This window comes from Eschrichtius robustus, chromosome 5 (genome assembly GCF_028021215.1).
Source record: "Eschrichtius robustus isolate mEscRob2 chromosome 5, mEscRob2.pri, whole genome shotgun sequence".
In the NCBI taxonomy this organism is placed as follows: Eukaryota; Metazoa; Chordata; class Mammalia; order Artiodactyla; family Eschrichtiidae; genus Eschrichtius; species Eschrichtius robustus.
Genome location: NC_090828.1, coordinates 6,850,816 through 6,870,126, shown reverse-complemented (window position 1 = coordinate 6,870,126; position 19,311 = coordinate 6,850,816). Strand labels below are relative to the sequence as shown.

Below are 19,311 nucleotides of genomic sequence, written 5' to 3'. Positions count from 1 at the left end.
GGTCAGTGTTCTTAAAGGACACGTGTGGCTGCCACTCGCCCAGCCTGAAGGTCAGGTGCAGCCTCGCCCCTCTGTTACGGCCCGAGTTCCCTGTCACCTGCTCCTGTTTGTTGTCTGAGGCCTTCCCCCCACCCCGCTCGGACTGTGCTGGATGCAAAGCCCGGCCAAGGGGGCGCCCTGCCTGCCGGGGACGGGCGCGGACGGACAGTCCAGGCCCAAGACAGGCGATCTGTCTCGTTGGCAGCGTGGTGTGCAGGTTCTTTGGGAACCAGGAGAAGGGGCTTATGAGTCAGATGGGGGTCTCAGTTTCCCCTCCGAGCTAGCGTTTGAGGAGAGTTCGTGGCAATGGGGAGGGAAGCAGGGAGCCCGCTAGGCAGAGGGGGGGCTGTGTGCAGAGGTGCGGACACATGGTGGCAGCTCCTGGCCAGGGAGGCCCTTGGGGGCCGCTGAGAGGTTTGAACCTCTCCTGGGAGCAAGCGGCCCCTTCCAAAGCCGGACACCGGACGACACTGGTTTTGGGAAGATGAGGCTGGTAGCACGAATTGGAGGCATCTTGAAGGAGACGGGAGGCAGGTAGGAGGCTCCTGGAGGGGTTACAAGAGTGGACGACGGGGCCTGCCCCGTAACTGGGTTGGTGGTGGCACTGCCTTTCTCTGAGGAAGGAAACGTCGGTCGAGGAGGCGCCCGTGCGACACCGAGTGGCACGTTCTGGTAGACAAGGGCAGGTGTTGTCCTTCAGGAGAGCCGAGGGATCATCGTCAGGGTCATTCAGGGTCATCAGCATCTGTGTCGTCCCTGAAGCCAAGACGCGGATAAGGCCACCCAGGAAGCGGCTGGGGAGTGAACGGAAGGCTGCAGGGTGTCCTGGGAGGGACGCTGCGAGGGAGGGGCAGGGTGACCAAGAGGAGCACAGGGGAGCTGGAGTCACGAGGGGAGCGGGGTGGTCACCTGGGTGGGCGGAGTGGCCCAGAGGACAGGAACAGCGTGGGCAGGATCCTGCAGCCCGGGGCTCCTGAAGACGCGTGTGGGGCTGGCCGCGTGTGGGGGCGGTGGGCGGGCCGGGGGCTGAGGGGTGCTGGCCTTTGCTCTCAGGTGCCCGGCGGCCCCCAGTGGGCGGAGCCTGAGCACGGCCGGCTCTGGCCTCCAAAAGGCTTTTTCGCGGGAGGGGCCGCAGGGTCGGCCTTGAGGAGCACAGATGGGGTCCCCCAGCCCCAGGCTGACTGGCCGTCGGCTATCTGTCCCTTAGAATGGGCCTCATTTCATTGACGTTCTGTTTTCTCTGCAGCCTACGCTTGTTCCAGAAGTTTGATACGTTCCGGATTCTGGTTTGCGGTGGAGATGGCAGTGTTGGTTGGGTCCTCTCTGAAATCGACAGCCTCAACCTTCACAAACAGGTACCTGGGTGTGGAGGGGCCGGCCCCATGGGAGAGCGATGCCACCGTTACAGAGAGGCTGTGTCATCTCGGGGGGCGCTCCTCGTCCCCTTGGGGTGGTCTTGGAGGGAAGAGCAGGTAGCTTGATGGCGTCATGGGCCCAGGGACCCAACAGAAAGAACACTTCCATCCCCGCAGGTCCCAGGCACGGGCAGATCTGGGTGCGGCTCCTTATTGAGTAGTGATGTCGTCTACTGCCTGATGCCTCCTGCTGGTGAGCAGGGCTCAGAAGTATACTTGAACTTCAGGTCAGAGTAGGGTTGTTTTTTAAGTGTTGATTTATTTTCTGCTCCAGCTCCCTCACACCCCGGCCCCCAATAATTAACCACTGCTAACATTTCAGTGACTATCCTTCAGACCTCTGTCTATCAAAATGTATATAGTACAGTGTGCAATGCAGTTTTCATTTAAATGGACTCATGGTACCCTTACAGTATATTGTGTAGTGTCAGTTTTTAATCAACGCATCGTGGGCACCTCTCGATCCATCAGTTTAAATGGAGGCCTGTGTGATGGTTTTCCACTGGGCAGGGCTGCGCCAGCCCTGGATTTAGCTCATCTCCCCCCATTGATGGACACTCAGATTGCTTCATAATGACAGTGCTGGTGAAAACCATGTATACAATGTCCCAATTATGTTCTCTTTTGAAGAGCACCCAAATTTAAATTTTGGTAATATTGCCAGACTGCTCTCCAGTTTATATTCCTAATGCTCATAAAACTGTCTTTTCGCATATGCTGTCCATTGTACATCTTAAGGCTTTTGCCCAACTTAGTAGACAAAAAATGGTATGTTTCATTTTTATTTCTTTAATACTGGTGAAGTCAAGCATATCCTCAATTAACTATGAATTTTTAAATGAATCGTCTGTTCATGTTTTTTTTTTTAACCTAATATTCTATTGGGGTATTTACCTTTTTAAAAATTGATTTCTAAGGATTATTGTTATATTAGGGATGTAAACTCCTTGTTGCCCATGTTTTTTCCTCATTTGTCACTTGTCCTTCAACACGTTGGTGGTCTTTGTAGGCGGGGTGGACCTTTTGCGGTCAGTGTCTAGCTCCTGGAATGACGTTGGAGAGGGGACGCCGGGTGTGCAAGTAACTGCTCACCTCTAGGGAGGCCAGTTGCTCGGGAAAGAGAGCACTGCCCCCTAGTGGTGAAGTTAGAGCAGTACACTTAGGTCCAATTTTAGGTTTTGTTCACTTCCAGGATTGTTACCAAGTTCGTTATCACAAGTCAGGAAGACAGGTTTTCATGCATTCAGCTGAGTTCAGGGAGCATTCATGTCCTTTGGCTTCTCTGTGGCCCGTGATCCTACCCGACATCCAAGCCGGAGATCTGACAATAGTTCTTGAGCCTTCCCTCACCCTCCCTCCTCGGCTCCGGTTAACCTGCCACCCTGGAGTGTCCAGCACAGCAGTGTGTGCTGCTGAGCACGTCTGGCTGGCCCCGGGCTCCATCTGTCCACTCCTCGAGGGGGCCTTCCCCTCGGGCTGTTCTGCTCACGCACCTCCTTGAGCCCCTCGGGCTGCGCCGGTCCCCGCTGGTCCCCGCCTCCCCGAGGACCTTCCTTGGGGCGGCTCTGCTCCTGCACCCTTGCTGAGTGCTCCCCGGTGGCTCCTTGGCTTAGGAGAAGGTCTGGACTCAGAGTGAGGCCCCAGTTTGGCTCCTTCTTCCTCCTCTGCTTCTCTGACTGCTCTCTCCTCACTGCCCTCCCCATCTGAGCTCTGACTTGGCGGGGGGGTCACCTCTCCCAGAACGCCGCTGTCCCTTCACCGTGCTGCCTGCTCCTTTTCTTTAAAGCTCCGGGAAGCCGGCGCCGGGTCCCCTCCCCCCAGTGCTGGGGCTTCCTTGTCCTCACCTGCTGTGTCCAGCTTGCTGCCCCTGGCAGGGTGGAGGGCCTCCCTCAGTGGCCGCGGCAGGTGACCACGGGCTGTGCCGTGCTTAGGGGGGACCAGGGACCCTCCCCCACCCTGCGTGTCGGGCTCGGAGGTCAAAGGCTCTTGGGCAGCTGGTGTCTGGGGAGCTTCCTAAGCACTGAACTGGCGAGGTGGGGTTTCCACCGGGGGCTCTGGGTGGGAATTCCAGGTGGAGGGCGGGGCCTGAGCAGTGCAGGGGGTCTCTGGGGAGTGACAGGCGGAGGGGTGCAGGCCGAGTGCCAGGGTGTGTTCCAGTTTGACGGCCAGACTGGAGGTCCTGGCGCCTGTCTTGATAGGACTTAAAGCCGTGGAAGGTGCTGTGAGGGGAGGGAAGGTGTTAGTGAGGTGCTGTAGAGGGCGGAGAAGCAGGCGGAGGGGAGTCATATAGACTGATTCTTCAGGGGTTCGGATACTCAGCAGTCAGCACTGTGGCCATAGCTGTGAAGGTGGGAATGTAGATCAGGGAGGTTTTAGAGGATTGATTGTCAGATGTGGCGGCAGGTGAGAAGCAGGCCTGTGGGTGGGAGAGGAATTTTCTGTCGTATTAGAGAGACATCTGTCCTGCCTAGTGGCTCTGGCCGGAACGCGAGCACCACACCGGGTGAGATCAGACCTCACACCTTGTAGGTGAAAAGGAGGGTGTTTGACGCCGTGTCTTCCCCCCGTGTCTCAGTGTCAGCTGGGAGTGCTGCCCCTCGGCACAGGGAATGACCTGGCTCGCGTGTTAGGCTGGGGCTCGGCCTGTGACGACGACACCCAGCTCCCACAGATCTTGGAGAAGCTGGAAAGAGCCAGCACCAAGATGCTGGACAGGTGAGTGGACCGCACGAGTCCCCTTGACTAGGTGTTCTCAACCTAGGGTCCCTGGAAACCATAGGCCCTCTGCAGTTGCTTGTAAAAATTCGGCCTGAGCAGGAATCCTTGTTTCTGGTGGGCTTTATCTGGCGATCAGATTATGAAAGAGCTGACGAGCAGAACAGGTTGGCACTGTGCCCTCGTGTGGTCAGGTCTCACCAGCCAGGCCCGATCCTCTGGGCCGTTAGAGAAGGTGGCCCTGTCCCCTTTGGCCTTTGCAGCCTCGTCTGATACCTGTCAGCAGAGTCTTGCAATAAGGAAGACTTATTGCACAGTTGAGCAATCCCGTGTTCCCAGAAGAATCTTAAGTTTTGGACAACTCTCCTCTGTGTGTTTAGAAATAACTTGGGCGTTCTCAAGCGAGCTGCTCTTAGTGCCGAGCTCACGTGTGAAAGCCCCTGACCACAGCCTGTGGGACTTGGTATTGCTGAAACGCTCGTATTCTCTCTTAGGCTCCTGCGCTGCAACGAGCAGGTGTGATCTTGAACCCTCTCCAGCTGCCTCTACCGTTTCTTCTCTATTGAAGGGAGGCCTACGTGCCTTTGGAGGCTGTGAAATGCTCAGCCCCCGCGGGAGAGCTGGCTGCTGGCTGAGTGATTTTAGCTCTGAAGAGGGGGAGCCCATTTTCCCAGAAGCAGCATTATGGGATGCCTTTCACCTCCTTCAGTGGAGCTGCAGTGTCCAACGGGTTGTGACATTTGTTCTCAGCTAAGTGAGGAGCCAGGTTAGGGACACGGGAGTCGAGATAAAGGCTTACAAATGAAGTTAGGGTTGTCATAAGATCAAGCCCCCAGGCCACGAGTCGGGGAGGTGGGAGAGGCACGGGGGCTGCCTGGGGGCTCGAGCCGACCTGCTGAGAGCTCCTTTGTGTGTGCAGGTGGAGCGTCATGGCGTACGAGACCAAACTCCCCCGGCCGGCCTCCTCTTCCACTGTCACCGAAGACTTGAGTGAGGGCTCCGAGGTATTTCCAGTTGCCCTACCGCGTGCTCACACTGTCCTCCTCACCACTTTGGGGCCCTCCCTCCACCTCAGGCGTCCTCCCCTAGGTTAGACCCGCGCAGGTGCAGGGCCAGCCGAGGCGGAGCTGCGGCCTGTGGACTCTGCCCCACAGGATTGGTGGTCGTCTGGGGGCTTCCTGGGGTGTCGCCAGATGTGGGGTCCTCTGTGATGATGGTCCCCTAGGACTTGCCGCCCCCCTGCTGCCAGTGCCCCTGCCCAGCCCAGGCTCCCGCTCTGGGTACGCCTCCTCCACGTCCCACCCTTGCAGTTGGTCTGTGCTAGTTCAGTGTTCAGCTCTTCTTTTCACCTTACGGTGGTTTTTGTGATCGGTGGTTCCCTCAGGGCCCAGACTGGCGCAGTGCTGGGCGCCCAGCTGTGCTCACCCCACTGGGCGAGCTGGCTGCTGGCTGAGCCGGAGAGAGGGCTCTGCCAGGGCCCGTCTGCCCCTCAGGAGGGTCAAGGGCAGCAGCTGGCAAACTACAGCCCCCCAGGCCACACCGGCCTGGGCTGCCGTGACCTGGCCTGTGAGCAGAGGATGGTTTGCGTGTTTTAAGAGAGGGAGCGTACGTACGTATACAAAGCCTAAATATTTACTCTCCGGCCAGTAGTAAAGTTGGCCAACCCTGGGCCAAGGCCTAAAGAGAGGGCTCGTCCCACAGGGTGAGCGACCCCAGTTCCGCAGGCAGGGGTGAGCGGGGAAGGGGGTGATTTGTATCGAGAGGTGGAGAGGGGCCCGGGCCGAGTTCCAGCCGGGCAGAGAAATGGGAGCGGAGCCTCAGCTGAGGACCCTGCCTGCCGCCTGTGCTGCTGAGGAGGACGCGGGATTCAGGACTCCAGCCCAGCACAGGCTGGTGGTGTTGAATCTCCGACGAAAGCAGCATGAGCCATTCACGAGGTTTTATCACCGTGTTCTTTTGAAGCTTTTGAAATCTGTCGGATTAGCGTGAAGTGAGCTGGGGCTGGCCGGCAGGGCGGGGGGGTGCGTGGAGCTCACCAGGCTCCGTCATGGGGCTGACAGTCGCCCGCCCTCTTTGGGGCAATGGCAGGTGCAGCAGATCCTCTTCTATGAAGACTCGGTCGCGGCCCATCTCTCTAAGATCCTGACCTCCGACCAGCACTCGGTGGTGATCTCATCGGCCAAGTGAGTGCCCGGCGGCCTCGGGGGAGCCAGGGTCCCAGCCAGGACTGTCTCTCTAGAAGCCTCTTCCCGCGTTCCCCCCACAGAGTGCTCTGCGAGACCGTGAAGGACTTCGTGGCTCGGGTGGGGAAGGCCTACGAGAAGACCACCGAGAGCTCGGAGGAGTCGGAGGTCATGGCCAAGAAGGTGCGTCCTGGGCGCCTGGGGTGGGTGTCGGGGCGGAGCCGCAGCCCCTCCACTCCCTCCTCTGTTCCCCGCCCAGTGCTCTGTCCTGAAAGAGAAGCTGGATTCTCTCCTCAAGACCCTGGATGACGAGTCCCAGGCCTCGTCCTCTCTGCCCACGCCGCCCCCCACCATCGCCGAGGAGGTGGAAGACGGGGAGGGGGCGGGCAGCAGCTGTGCCTCCGGCTCCACCGGGGACCGCGCCGTGGGGTCGGCCTGCCCAGCCCGGCCGCAGATATTCCGTCCTCGGGAGCAGCTCATGCTGAGAGCCAACAGCCTGAAGAAGGCGATTCGCCAGATCATAGAGCACACAGAGAAAGGTAGCCGGGCTCTGGATGCCGCGGGGCTTTCTGCAGGCCAGCACCGGGCGCTCCCAGTTTCCCCCCCGAACGTGGCGCGAGACCCAGAGGGACCCACCTTGTAGGCCAGAGCCACTCTGGACCGCCTGACGCAGGCCAGCGCCTCCTTCCTCAGGGCCTGTGCCCGATGGAAAGACACTGAGTGGACGGCAGAGCCGAGAGGGCGCCCCCAGCTGGTGGAAAGGTGCCTCGCGCGGGCACACGTGGGGAGCGTGGTGGGGGACCCACTCCCTGGAAGTGTCCTCACCTGCGGCAGCTCTGCCAGACCTCGGGCGCAGCCTGGCCTTGTCCGCTTAGAGGTGGGACTGTCCCCGGGGGCGGAGGGTCCGAGGAGAGCCTCGGTGCTGAGGTCTGAGGTGCTCTGAGGACACCCGCGGAGGACGGCCCCGTGCACAGGAAGGAGGCGGGCCCGGGCCAGAGGTGGGGGAGAGGCTGTAGGATGATTTGACGGACGGAGGGGTGAGGATGGGGTCGGAGGCCGAGTGAGCCGGGGCGGTGCTCAGAGACGGGGGGGGGACACCTGACTGCAGGAGCGCGGGCAGCTGCCCTCCGCCCCCCATTCTGCCAGTGCGTGGGTGGGCGGGCGGGCGCGTGGGCGGGTCTGCTGGGAGTCTCTTTCTGCCTCAGGTCTGACTTCTGATGCCAGAACCCCCGCCCAGCCGCCCGCCCCCGCCAGCCCCCAGCTCAGGGTCCCACCCCCGTGCGTCCTGTTGAGCATCCGCGGGTGTCTGGGGGAGCGGGTGTCCCGCAGGGGAGGCGCCTTCCCCCCCGGGTCTAACTCGGGGTGTGCCTGCGGTGCTGGGTGACGCTGATGATTGTAGGGGACGGGGCGGGGGCAGTCCACCGGCTGTGGGAACGCGAGGGGGGCCCGGGGCCAGCGGGCGCTCAGCCCCCAGGGGCCCTGCCTCTGCCTGGGGCGCCCCCCAACCCCGCCGCTGCCTGTCGGGGGGTTTCCGGGGTGCCGCTCAGCACCCCTTATGCAAACTGGGACGTAAGGGGATGGGGGCTGAGTGCTGTCCACTCCTGAACAGGCGGGGCTCAGCAGCACGCTGAGGGTGGGGACCCCCAAACCCAGGGTGGAGAGGGGCTCCAGGGGCCCCCCTGCTCTGGAGGTGCTTGTGGATGGGCTGCTTCTAGAGCCTTCCTTGTGACCTCCAAACTGGCCGCAGGGCTGTAGCTGTCCGGCTGGGGGGCAGGCGGGGGGCGGGATGGGGCCTGGGGTGGTGGGTTGGTTTGTAACAGTTGTGCGTTTGTACAGTCACTTTTCTCACTGGTAGCATTTTTGTCCACTACCATCCTTTCTTTCTTCCCCTCCTTAATTTTGCTTCTGCCTCTTTTGTTGGCAAACATGACTTCAGCCTTTCACTCCTGACATGTGATATTTCAGTTTCTCTGGGGTTTGTCAGAGGGCCTGGGGACCACGCCTGAACTCGGGTTAAAGGAGAAGAAAACTTCCAATAAAAAGATGTAAGACTACTCTCTACCTCTGGCCGGGCCCAGCCTGTCGCGCCCTGGCCGCGGTGGGGCAGCCTGTGACGATTTATTTCAGTTTTTGCAGGACATTTAGGTATTGAAAGGGAGGGGGGGAAAAAAAAAGAGCATAAAAATAAAAAAAAAAGTGTGATTTTGAAACTGAAAAGAACACTTAAAGTTTACATTTTATAACATTATATGCAGATTGTATTTAAACTTCAGAAATATTTAAGATAATTGTGACCCTGTAAAGCTGATGAAATATTAAAACAAGACAAAATACTTTTGACTTTTAACAGAAAAAAAGGGGGTGGGGGGAGCGTCTGCGCTGTGGTTTCCGAGGCAGGCGCCGGCTGCAGTGGTTTAGGGGCCCGGGGCCTGGACAGGTCATCGGCCCTGGTGTCCAGGGTGCCACTGCTGACTGTCCTTAGTCGGCCTGGGGGAGAGAGGCACCCCTGCATAGGATTAAAGACTCGCCCAGTCCATGGCTCCCTTTTCCTAGACTCTGTTTGCTAAGCTTTGAAGAGAAGGCTGTAAAACCACAGTGACCTGTGAACTTCATTACCTCCACCCTCACCCAGACCCTGAGATCCTCCCCAGCAAGTTTTCTTCTGTCTTCTCTCTCGGAACCTTCAGAAACCATCTCATACCTTTTCCGCTCTCATCAGACCCTTTTCTCTCTGAGCAGCTCGACCTGCTGCTTCTTACAGTGAGAAGAGTGAGGTCGTGACCTGCCCCTGCGCCCTGGCGGGTGCACTGTTCCCTCCGGGCTGCACGCGCTCCCGCCCGTTACTCCCCTCCCCTCCGTCTCTCCCAGCCCTCGGCGCTCCTCCCCAGCCTGCTGGCACGAGCGTCCGGGTGCCCTGTGTGCCGGGGCCGGGGAGAAAGTGGGACGGGTCGGAGCTTCGGGTCTCAGCCTTCAGCTGAGACGACGTTTGAAGGGAGATGAGTGAGATGAGGAGGGGGTCCGCGTGCAGTGGGAGCCCCGCCAGCCCGGTGGTGCCTGCGGGGTAACGTCCCTGCGCTCAGCCGCAAATACCCTTGCCTTGCACAGCTGTGGACGAGCAGAACGCCCAGACCCAAGAGCAGGAGGGGTTCATCTTAGGTCTCTCCGAGTCGGAGGAGAAGAAGGACCTGAAATCGGACGACAGAGCGTGCCACGGCGAGGGCCACGGCGCTGCCAAGGGCAGGAGCCTCCGCAGAGGTACAGCGGCCCTGGTGGCCCGCGGCGCCGCCCTCAGGCCTTTTCGTCTGCGATGCTGCACAGCTTGCCTTGGGAAGCTTAAGGGTTGCTTTCTCATGGCTTCTGTGGCCACTTGGAAGTGTAAAAAGTCTCAGACACGCGACCTGTTTCACATACCACCTGCTGTGTGCGGTTTGCCTGGTGCAGGCCTGGCAGGAGCCTGGGCAGGGAGGGGCCTTGCTGCTGGGGACGGTACTTCCCTCCGGACCTCCCTGCGCGCCCAGACCCGGCGGGGCTCAGGGCCAGTGGGCCCTCCCTGCGCACCCGGCGTCCTCACCCAGGGCCTGGGGCTTCCTGGCTGCAGCCGGCCACATGCCACGTTTGCTCCAGGTGGTTAGGGACCACCCAGCTGTACGGGCCACCACCTGGGGACCCCTAGCCCTCCTGGAACAGCCCCAGCTCTGCGCGGCCCCCTCACTCGTGGCCTTTACGAGCCCCCGGGAGATCCTGCCGCAGAGTTTCCTCCACCACGTTCCTCTGCCCGTGCAGACCCCGCGGCCTGACTGCGGTTGCAGGCCGCCCCTCCCCTCCCCGGCCTCGTCACCGTGCCCCGGCCCCTCCGGGGCCTGTGTCTCTTTGGCGGGCGTCCGAGCCCGTTCTCCCCTGCGTCCCCTTGCCCGCTTCCCCTCCTTGCTCCCTGCCGTGTTCCTCGTCTTGCACACTCTGCCGTGGCTGGTGGTGCTTGTCTTGCACACTCCGCCGTGGCCGGTGGTGCTTGTGACCACTCCTCACTTCCCTCGGCCCCTCCTCCGCCTGCTCGTTTCTCTGGTGAACGCTGCCAGTAGCTCAGTCGCGTTCTGTTTTCTGTTCTGTTTTCATAGTGTCCAAATCCCCGTGTGAAAAGCTGATAAGCAAAGGAAGCTTGTCCCTGGGCGGTTCTGCCTCTCTTCCTTTGCAGTCAGGAAACCGGGACAGCCTGCCAGCACTGAACACGAAGATCCTGTTCCCGAGTGAGTGTTCCCCCGGGTGGGCCGGGGTCGCCGGCACCACACAGAGGCCTGTGTGTCTGGGGGAGGGGCCCAGGCAGGGCGCTAAGCCTTCCAGCTCAGCGACCAGCTGTCGCTCTGCCTGGCAGTAGTCTGAGGGGTTAATGAGACCTGACCCCTGTCTTCCAAGAGTTCACAGGTCCATGGGAAAGATAGGCAGAATTTCAGAGTCATAGCACGGTATGAAAAGTGCCCTTGTTTATTACAAAAAGCAGACGGCATTCAAATCGTCGCCCTGGGGTCCCAGGAAGATGTCACTGAGGAGGTGATACTCGAGCTGGGCGCTGATAGGTAAATAGGAGTTGGGCTGAGTGAAAAGGGAAGGGCCGGCAGGTTGTGATGGGGAGCCGGCGGATCACCCCTTTGTTTCCAGCATGATTGCAGAAGGAGCACAGCTGGCCACCAGGAGAGTCGGGCCCGGTCCCCTTGCCTTGCCTTCATTTTGCCCAGGATCATGTCAAGGCAGCTCCTGTTGCTTCTTCCCTCAGGGGGAGTCATGATAACACTTTGTGTCTGCAGTAGGAAGGAATGGTACGAGGGGTCGAAATTGCTGATAAGACTCCCTTAACCAGCTTCATGAGGCAGCTTCGTGAGGCCTCCTGGGCAAGCTAGAGCACACGCTGCCCCTGTAAGTGATTTGGCAATTTCTAGGTGAATCTCAATTGAATAGAAAGAAAACTGCGGAAGCTCTAGGGAAAAGAGGCTGAGACAGATTTGGTTAATAAGCAGCAAAGACTTTACTGGAAGGGATGGACTGGCAGAATGTTCAAAAGCAGGCCTCCATCTCAGCCTTACTATTTATAATTTAAATTTTTAAAATTGGTGCAGGGATCTTGAGGGTTCTGGTCACCTTGAGGGTTCCTTGATGTTTAACCTTTTCTCATGAATTTAGCCTTATAAAGTTGTATGACTAGACCCTATAATTAGTTGTAGTAGGGATCATTTTGGTGGAGTTTCTTAAACTTAGTGAGAACTATCTTTGTAAGCTCTTTTCTGATGTGTCTCGTAGGTGTTGGTTACCACCCGGTGTTTATTTCTGTTCTGTGAATATGGATTTATGATAGTGATTTTTGCCCTGAGACTATTAATTGTCAAAGTTTGGACATTTTTATGCAGTGTTTTAGAAACATCTTATTATGATAACCTTCTGAAGAGCATGTGGACCATCAGCCTCAAAGACACGATGGCCTGTTCATTTGGGAGCTCCCAGGCAGTGCTGTCTCCTGTTTTCTCCCTTACAGATGTTCGCGCTGGGATGTCTGGTTCCTTGCCTGGAGGTTCAGTCATCAGTCGATTATTAATTAATGCCGATCCCTTTAACTCCGAACCAGAAAACCTGTGAGTATGGGGTAAACCAAGGAGGCATGTTGTTAGCTGAATGCTGGAGCGTAGAAAACTGGCTTGGAATTAACTAGAGAAATTCGTGAGCAGCTGCCTGGGCGAGGCTTTTCCAGCTGGTGTTGGCCGATAAGGAAAACCTAGAAGGTGTGAGGCTTCCAGGGCAGAGGGTGGGTTGGGAATGTCTGGGAAGGGAGGCGGCCGTCCTGGCGCGTGCCTGACCTTCTGGGGCCTCGGCAGGCTTGGAGACTCTGTGCCCGTGTCCTCGGTCGTCCTCCCCGCGGTCCTTGCTGACCCCGCGTTGGCGCCGCCTCCTGACCGCCTTCCTTCTGGCGGGTCTGCCGCTCCCGTTAGTGTAGCTCCCGGGCTGGAATCGCCTCCTCGCCGTCCCTGGGGAGATGCTGTCCTGGGCTTGGACCCTGGGGAACGAAGTCCCGACGCTGCTCTGCACGCCTTGTGCCGTGTCCACTGCCCAGCGTCAAAGGCAGTGAGGGCTTTCGCGCAGCTTGTTCTCGTGTGTGTAGAGACCGTTGCGGGGACAAATGGTATTTTGAAAGCCCAGCCTTCTAGATTTCCCTTTCTGCTGGCCTGATAGCAAGTTCTGGGCAGCTAGTGGCTAGCGGCAGTTGGTTAAAAGTTGTCCACCATGTGTGGACCATGTGTCCGGCGTGGTGCCGAGAGTCACAGTGAGAAGTGTGCGGTGCAGAGACTCTGGCTTTCGGGAAGCAGAGCTGCAAGCCTGCACAGTGGCAGCCAGTTTTCCTGCAGGGTGGCCTGGGTTCCCACACCTGCTCCAGTGCTGGCCCGCGTCCTTGTCCCCAGCCTGACACCACCCTCCTGTCTGCTCCTCGCGCCGGGGCCTGTCGGGGGCTCTGGTCCTGACCCTTCCTGAGTTGTTCTCCCCAACAAGGCCAGAGCTGTAGCCTTCCATGAGCAGCGCCCACAGAGGCCTCCGGAACTAGATGTGCTGTCTCTTTCCGTCACCCGAGGTCCCTGCCTTTCCACACCTGGCAGCGAGGGCTGTGGTCTCTTCCTTCAGGGAGAGGCTTCTCCTTCCCCTGGGGAGACACAAGCTGCTCTCCTCTCCTCTCCTCCCTCCCCAGCGTGGCGTGCCGTGCCGGGCCTCGCTCACGGGGGTGAGGAGCTGGAAGGAGTCTTACCCGCAGTGGACCTGGGACGTGGGGCTGGGCTGGACATTTTCAAATTGGGGGCTTTGCTTTGATTGGGTCTAGGGACATTTGAGGGACGTTTTGGGATCCAGGGTGTAAGCACATGTGAGCGTATGTGCCACGGATGTCATCAGGTTTGACGTTGCTGATAGGAACGTGAGGTGGTGCAGCCACTTTTAAGACAGTCTGGCGGTTCCTCAAAACCCAGGGTTTCCACGTGGCCCAGCAGGTCCCTTCCTGGGGTTACTCCCAAGAGAAGCGAAAACACGTCCCCACTGAAGCGTGTGTACGAGTGTTCACAAATCATAGCTCCAGAGTGAAGCAGCCCAAAGGTCCGTCAGCCGAGGATCCCCCAGCGGGTCGTCGCTGTTCGCCATTAACCGGCTGAAGCGCTGAACTCAGAGGAACCCAGTGCTCGTGGCCTGAAAACGTGCCCCGTGACGGGAGCCAGACGCAAAGGGCCACACGCTGTGTGATTTCATTTCTAGGAACCGTCCAGAATCGGCAGGTCCACAGAGGACAGAAAGCAGATTGGTGGTTGCCGGCGCTAGGAGGGGTTGGGGCTCGTGGTTGAGGGGTGTGGACTTTCTCTTTGGGGTGTGAGCTGTCCTAGAATTGATCGTCGTGACTCTGAGTACACAGACAGTCGCTGTGGAGTTGCACATTTTAAATGGGCGAATTGTATGTTATGTGAGTTACATCTCAATAATGCTGTTACCTCCCCGCCCCCCCAAAAACCAAAACAAACAAACAAAAAAACTGAGTTTTGCCCTCAGGAAGAACTGCTTAGAGGCTGGTATGCAGGGTTGTTCTCAATGGCCTGAAACCCCCCCTTTGCAGAGAGTATTACACAGAGAAGTGCGTCATGAACAATTACTTTGGCATCGGCCTGGATGCGAAGATCTCCCTGGACTTCAACAACAAGCGTGACGAGCACCCAGAGAAGTGCAGGTGGGTGCCGGCCCTGCGTACGCCTGGCCCTCGGCTCTTTGTTTCTCCTTCCGGCCGTGGGGTAATTTCTGGGGCGCACAGAGCCCTCAGGCAGAGTACAGACACGGAGCCCGAACGCCTCGTCAGAAAGCGGGGCGCGTCTGTGTGTCGTGGCCACGGCAGTGGCATCTCCATGTCACCCTCAGGTGGGGTCAGGGCTTGCTCCCCCGCAAGGCCCTCGAGCAGGCAAATGCCACAGGAGAGGCCCCGGGGGGGTTTCGCTGGGGGTGTTCAGGTTCTCCCCTAAATCACCACGTACTGTCTCCCCCTGGCCGGGGAGAGGACGGAGAGAAATGGGAAGGTTTCCTCCTGGCTGAAGTAGAAAGTCCTCTCCTCCGGGGAGACATGACGAGGGAAGAAGGGAGTTGATGTCTCCCGCCCCACCCCGTGGTGACCATCACCTGGAGGGCAGACTGTTCAGCTGTGACTTTCTAGAACTAGAGACAGGGAAGCTGGTGTGGCGTTTGGGCGGAGAACAGCCATTGATGCAGGAGGAGGGGGCCCCTTGCTGGAGAGCCTGCAGACCTGCCCCTGCCAGGTGCCCTTGTCACTCGGAGGGAGGGGGTCACAGTGACACCCGAGGAGTTGCCTGGCAATCCCCCAACTCCTGTGTCATTGGGCCTTTCTCAGAAAACAAAATCAAGCATAAGAGCTCAAAAACCTTGGAGCTCTGGGGCTCGAGTGTCGGAAAAGGCTCAGAGGTCCCCAGTTACACAGCGCATGATAGGAGCCCAAATCATTTGGAGATACCCCTGTTCGTCTGAATACAACTGAAAAGGCATTAAAATGCGTGTAATTTATCAGAGCAAAATAGGTGAGGAGCAAGGCCACATGTGATATGTTTTTAGAAACTTGGGGTCCTGGTATATAATCTTCCCTGGGTTTGTATCTTTGAGAAGATCTGCTTAGAAAATGCCATTTCTACAAATCTACCCTTAAAAAGTAATTGGGAACTTCGGCAAAGAGGCGTTTACCAAGGGCCACTGCCACGTACGTTATAGAGCTCAGGGGTGGGAACAAGCAGAGACCCGTCGAAGGGGTTAATTCAGCGAGTGCTGGTGGGAGGTGCCCCGTTGTGGTCATTCGTGCTCAGGACACAGGGCAGTGCTCTCTGTGCAGGGCGAAGTGCACAGTTACTGCTATTTCAGCTGTAAATCAAGTTCCTAAGGAAGTGCACTGAAGCATTTATCATCAGTACTTACAGATGTGGTGATTGTGAATTCTCCTTTGTGCTTTTCTGCCCTTTCCAAGTTTTCTGTGGTAAGCATAATTTTCTAGCTGGAAAAAAATTGTGATTTATACTTTTTTTGTGAGGTTCTGTAACGTCTTACCTTTTTTACCTCTCAGGGTATGATTACTTTCTTGGCAGTGTTACTCTTTAGCAGAATTTCTGGTCAGTGAATATATCTCTTCAGCCCATCTCGCGTGGACATGTGACAAGGGCATGTCCTCCTCATCTTAACGGTGTCGCTGCTGGGGGTGATTGCCCGATGTGACCCGTTTGTGATGAGGTGGCAGCAAGGGCCATAGGTAGCTGTGTAGAGAAAGCTGAGACCCACGTCAGTCCTTTGCTTTCCGCCCCTAGGAGCCGAACCAAGAACATGATGTGGTATGGAGTCCTCGGCACCAGAGAGCTGCTGCACAGAACCTACAAGAACCTGGAGCAGAAGGTCCTGCTGGAGGTGAGCAGGCGGCCCCCTGCCGGCCCCGCTGCTGACCCAGCGGCCCCTCGGCCTTAGCCCAGGGCGGAGTGCTGCGGGGAGGGAGCCCCCGGCTGAAGCCTGGATCTCTCTTCTCTCCTTTTATGCATTTCTACCGCTCAGTGTGACGGGCGACCCATCCCACTGCCCAGTCTCCAGGGAATTGCTGTCCTCAACATTCCCAGCTATGCTGGAGGGACCAACTTCTGGGGGGGCACCAAGGAGGACGATGTACGTACGGGGGTGCTGGGCGGCAGGGGCCCGAGCTCAGGGAAGGGGATGGGGGTGGGATCACCGGAGAGGCGGCCCCTTCGGGAGCCGTGGTGGAGCCTCCCGCTCTGGGGGTGCTCCGTCAGTGAGGCGGAGGGACGGGTGGAGCGGGGCCCTTGTGCCGGCAGCGGGGACGCAGTGGAGAGCAAGGCAGGCAGACCCAGCTCCCGCAACCTCGAAGAAGGGACGCCAGGCAGGACAGGTGTGGTCGCAGGTGTGGCTTGGAATCCGGGCCGGATCTGGGAAGGCTCCTAGGAGGAGGGACATCTACACTGAGACGTGAGGGTGACTCGGGGTTGGACAGGTCAGGTGGGTACGGGGCAGGAGCAGGCGAGCGAGGCTGTTCCCAGCAGAGGGAACAGTGTGTGTGAAGGCTTGGCGGCCCGGCGGGGCCGGGTTCGGGAAGGAGGTTCTCTGATGGTGTGCATACTGGGCGGAGCACGGCGAGGTCAGAGCTCCCGCAGGGTCGTGTAAGCCAGGGAGGAGTTTGGAATTTATGCCAAGAACTCTGGAAGCATTGATAGGTTTTGGCCAGGGGCCTGACTTCCTTCATACCTCATAGCTAATAAAAATAGTCAACACCAGCTGCACGCTGAGCGTGTGCCGGTCACTTCTCAGCACTGTGCCTGTGTTGACGGCCCTCGTGAGGACCTGTGAGGAACGTACCAGTGTTCGCCCCATTTGACAGATGAGGGAACCCAGCTAGAGAGACGGTAACTTGCCCAAGCTCCCACGCTAGTAAGTGGCAGGTCCGGGGTTTGATCTCAGGCAGCTGCTTTCAGGATCTGACGTGGAGACCCGTCAGCAAGTGTTCACCCCGTAGCTTCTCCTAGTAGTGGGCCTGTCTGGCTCTCACCAACGCAGCGGCCCCCGGAGTGAGAAGGATGCGCGTGGCGGGGGGGCATGTTCAGGGAAGCTGGGAGCAGAGGTCAGCTCTAAGGCCGGCCCTTCCAGACCTTTGCAGCCCCGTCATTCGATGACAAGATCTTGGAGGTGGTCGCGGTGTTCGGCAGCATGCAGATGGCCGTCTCCCGTGTCATACGGCTGCAGCATCACCGAATCGCTCAGGTACCGGCCGGGGCCCTGGAGGCGGGAGGGACCTGGGTGGAGCTGTGGCTCACACGCGTTTGGAGTGGCAGGCCTGGCCCAGAACCGCGCGCTCGAGATAATTGGGCCCCCGGGGTGCAGAGCCCAGGAGAGTGGGCGCTTTTCCAGGATCGCCCCGGCCGCCTCCTGGTCCAGAGCCCGTTCTCACCTGCCGTGTTTTGACAATTCAAAAATACTTTGGAAACTGGGGCTGGCTTGTACCCTCCCTGACTCACTCTGTGGGTACCCACCTGTGTCCTGCCCACCCCTGCTGAGGTGGTGTGAGATGAGACGGGCCTGGCTGACCTTGGCCCCCGGGCCTGTAGCTCTTAGGAGCCACAGCCTGAGTCTGGGAACAGCGGCCGAGCGCGTGGCCTCACTCGGCTGCTCTGAGGCCCGGCTCGGGGGTGGCAGGGTGGGTTCCCCATCCTGTACTTCTGGCAATGGGTTGGGAAGGGTGTGTCTGTCGGTGGGCTTGGGGAGGGCGATGTTCCCGTGCACAGAGATGAGGAGCTCATGCTCCCCTGAACCCGAGTCCTTTCTGTCCCCACCATGGGCTGCTTGAATTTCACAATTTTAATTCCTTGGCAGTATTTTTTGTTGAAAAGAGGAGCACTTGTTGGGTGTTTGCTCTGTCCTGGGAGTGGCCCCACATGCCCAGGGACCCAGCAGCTCTTGGTGGTCGTGTGTCCCCACCGTGGGCCTGGTGCTGGTGTCTGAGCACCGAGTTCCCCGCACTGCGATCACGGAGGCGGTGCTGGGTGCAGGGCAGTGGGAGCGGGGTGGGGCAGACCGCCGGGCTCCGTGAGCTGCGCCCCAGGCGGGGATGCTCTGACCCCAGAGGCTGGGGGTGGGGTATGGTGTCACCCCAGGGGTCAGCCGTCCGGGGCAGGGGTGCGTAGGGCAGGACGGTGCCTGTGGTGCCGACAGCACTTGAAGGCTCCCGGGTGCAGCTCGGTGACGGCTGCGATGTTTGCTCAGTGTCGCACGGTGAAGATCTCCATCCTGGGGGATGAGGGCGTACCTGTGCAGGTGGACGGAGAGGCCTGGATCCAGCCGCCAGGGTACATTCGGATTATCCACAAGAACCGGGCCCAGACGCTCACCAGGGACCGGGTAAGACGGACTGCCTGCGGCGCACATGTGCCCCTTCTAGGAGAAGACCTGGAGTTTTTAACGTTTTGTTCCAGGAATTTATTTATTTTTTTTGAAGATTAAGTGAACAGGGCTCTAATTTCTAGGCTCGCTCCCTCTCCCCCCAGCGTTAAAAAGAATGTCTCCCTTTCTAGCCGGTTATCCCGCTCGTGTCCCAGCGGTGCTTGTGGTTAGATGTGTGCTCGCAGGAGAGAGTGTAACGCTGGCTCCCGCACCCTAGGCTTTTGAGAACACCCTGAAGTCCTGGGAGGACAAGCAGAAGTGTGAGCTGCCCCGCCCTCCGCCCTTCTCTCTGCACCCGGAGATCCTGTCCACGGAGGAAGCCGACCAGATGGACCGGTTTGGGCGGGCAGCGGGGGCCCTCATCCACAGGTGGGCGCCACCTTCCCTCCGCGGTCCACTCCTCCGCCAGCGCTCCCGGGCCCCCTAACGTCACAGGGACAACCCAGGTCCGTGGCTGGGCCGCAGGCATTGAGATGCCCCTGCCGGATCTTATGTGCCGTCTGCCTCCTTCCCGAGGGCCCGGCCCGGGTTTTTGCTAACCCCGGGCTTTGGTATTTTCACTAACTGTCTCTCAGGGATTACTCGGGGTTTATGCAGGTGGAAGCTTCACACCACAGGCGTTTTCAGAGGCAGCTCATAGGTTTTACAGCCTATCCCGGATCTCTGAGAATAGTACCCCTCCTGCCTCCTTTACCCCCCAGAGAGCGGGTTTGCTCTTAAGAAGCAGACCTTGTAGTTATTTTGAAAAAACAAAAGCCAGCAGCCAAAGGCGTTTCCTTCTCCTACGCAGCCTCCCAGAGCCACTGCGGACCTTCCAGCACGGTGGTCGCCGCTCTGCCCACTGTCCGTTCTCCCCACCCCCCGCTGTGTCCACCCACCTCGCTCCAGCATGGCCCTTCCGCCTGGTGACCTGGGCCCTCTCGGTGGCCACATCCGCTAACCCCCTTCAGCCGCTGTCTGGCTGTGTC

At 58.8% G+C, this 19,311-nt stretch overlaps 1 protein-coding gene across 1 annotated transcript in view; it reads left to right on the top strand.

Moving 5' to 3' along the window:
* The window catches only part of DGKD (diacylglycerol kinase delta), a 107,997-nt gene that overhangs the window by 76,388 nt on the left and 12,298 nt on the right, over positions 1-19,311 (top strand). Inside the window, exons 10-24 of the mRNA XM_068544197.1 lie at positions 1,286-1,394; positions 4,030-4,169; positions 5,089-5,173; positions 6,258-6,352; positions 6,436-6,535; positions 6,612-6,891; positions 9,458-9,607; positions 10,468-10,596; positions 11,874-11,970; positions 13,980-14,090; positions 15,715-15,811; positions 15,953-16,060; positions 17,054-17,167; positions 18,167-18,301; positions 18,561-18,712. Coding sequence (XP_068400298.1) covers positions 1,286-1,394; positions 4,030-4,169; positions 5,089-5,173; positions 6,258-6,352; positions 6,436-6,535; positions 6,612-6,891; positions 9,458-9,607; positions 10,468-10,596; positions 11,874-11,970; positions 13,980-14,090; positions 15,715-15,811; positions 15,953-16,060; positions 17,054-17,167; positions 18,167-18,301; positions 18,561-18,712 — 1,902 coding nt within the window. The remainder of the gene's footprint in view (positions 1-1,285; positions 1,395-4,029; positions 4,170-5,088; positions 5,174-6,257; positions 6,353-6,435; positions 6,536-6,611; positions 6,892-9,457; positions 9,608-10,467; positions 10,597-11,873; positions 11,971-13,979; positions 14,091-15,714; positions 15,812-15,952; positions 16,061-17,053; positions 17,168-18,166; positions 18,302-18,560; positions 18,713-19,311) is intronic.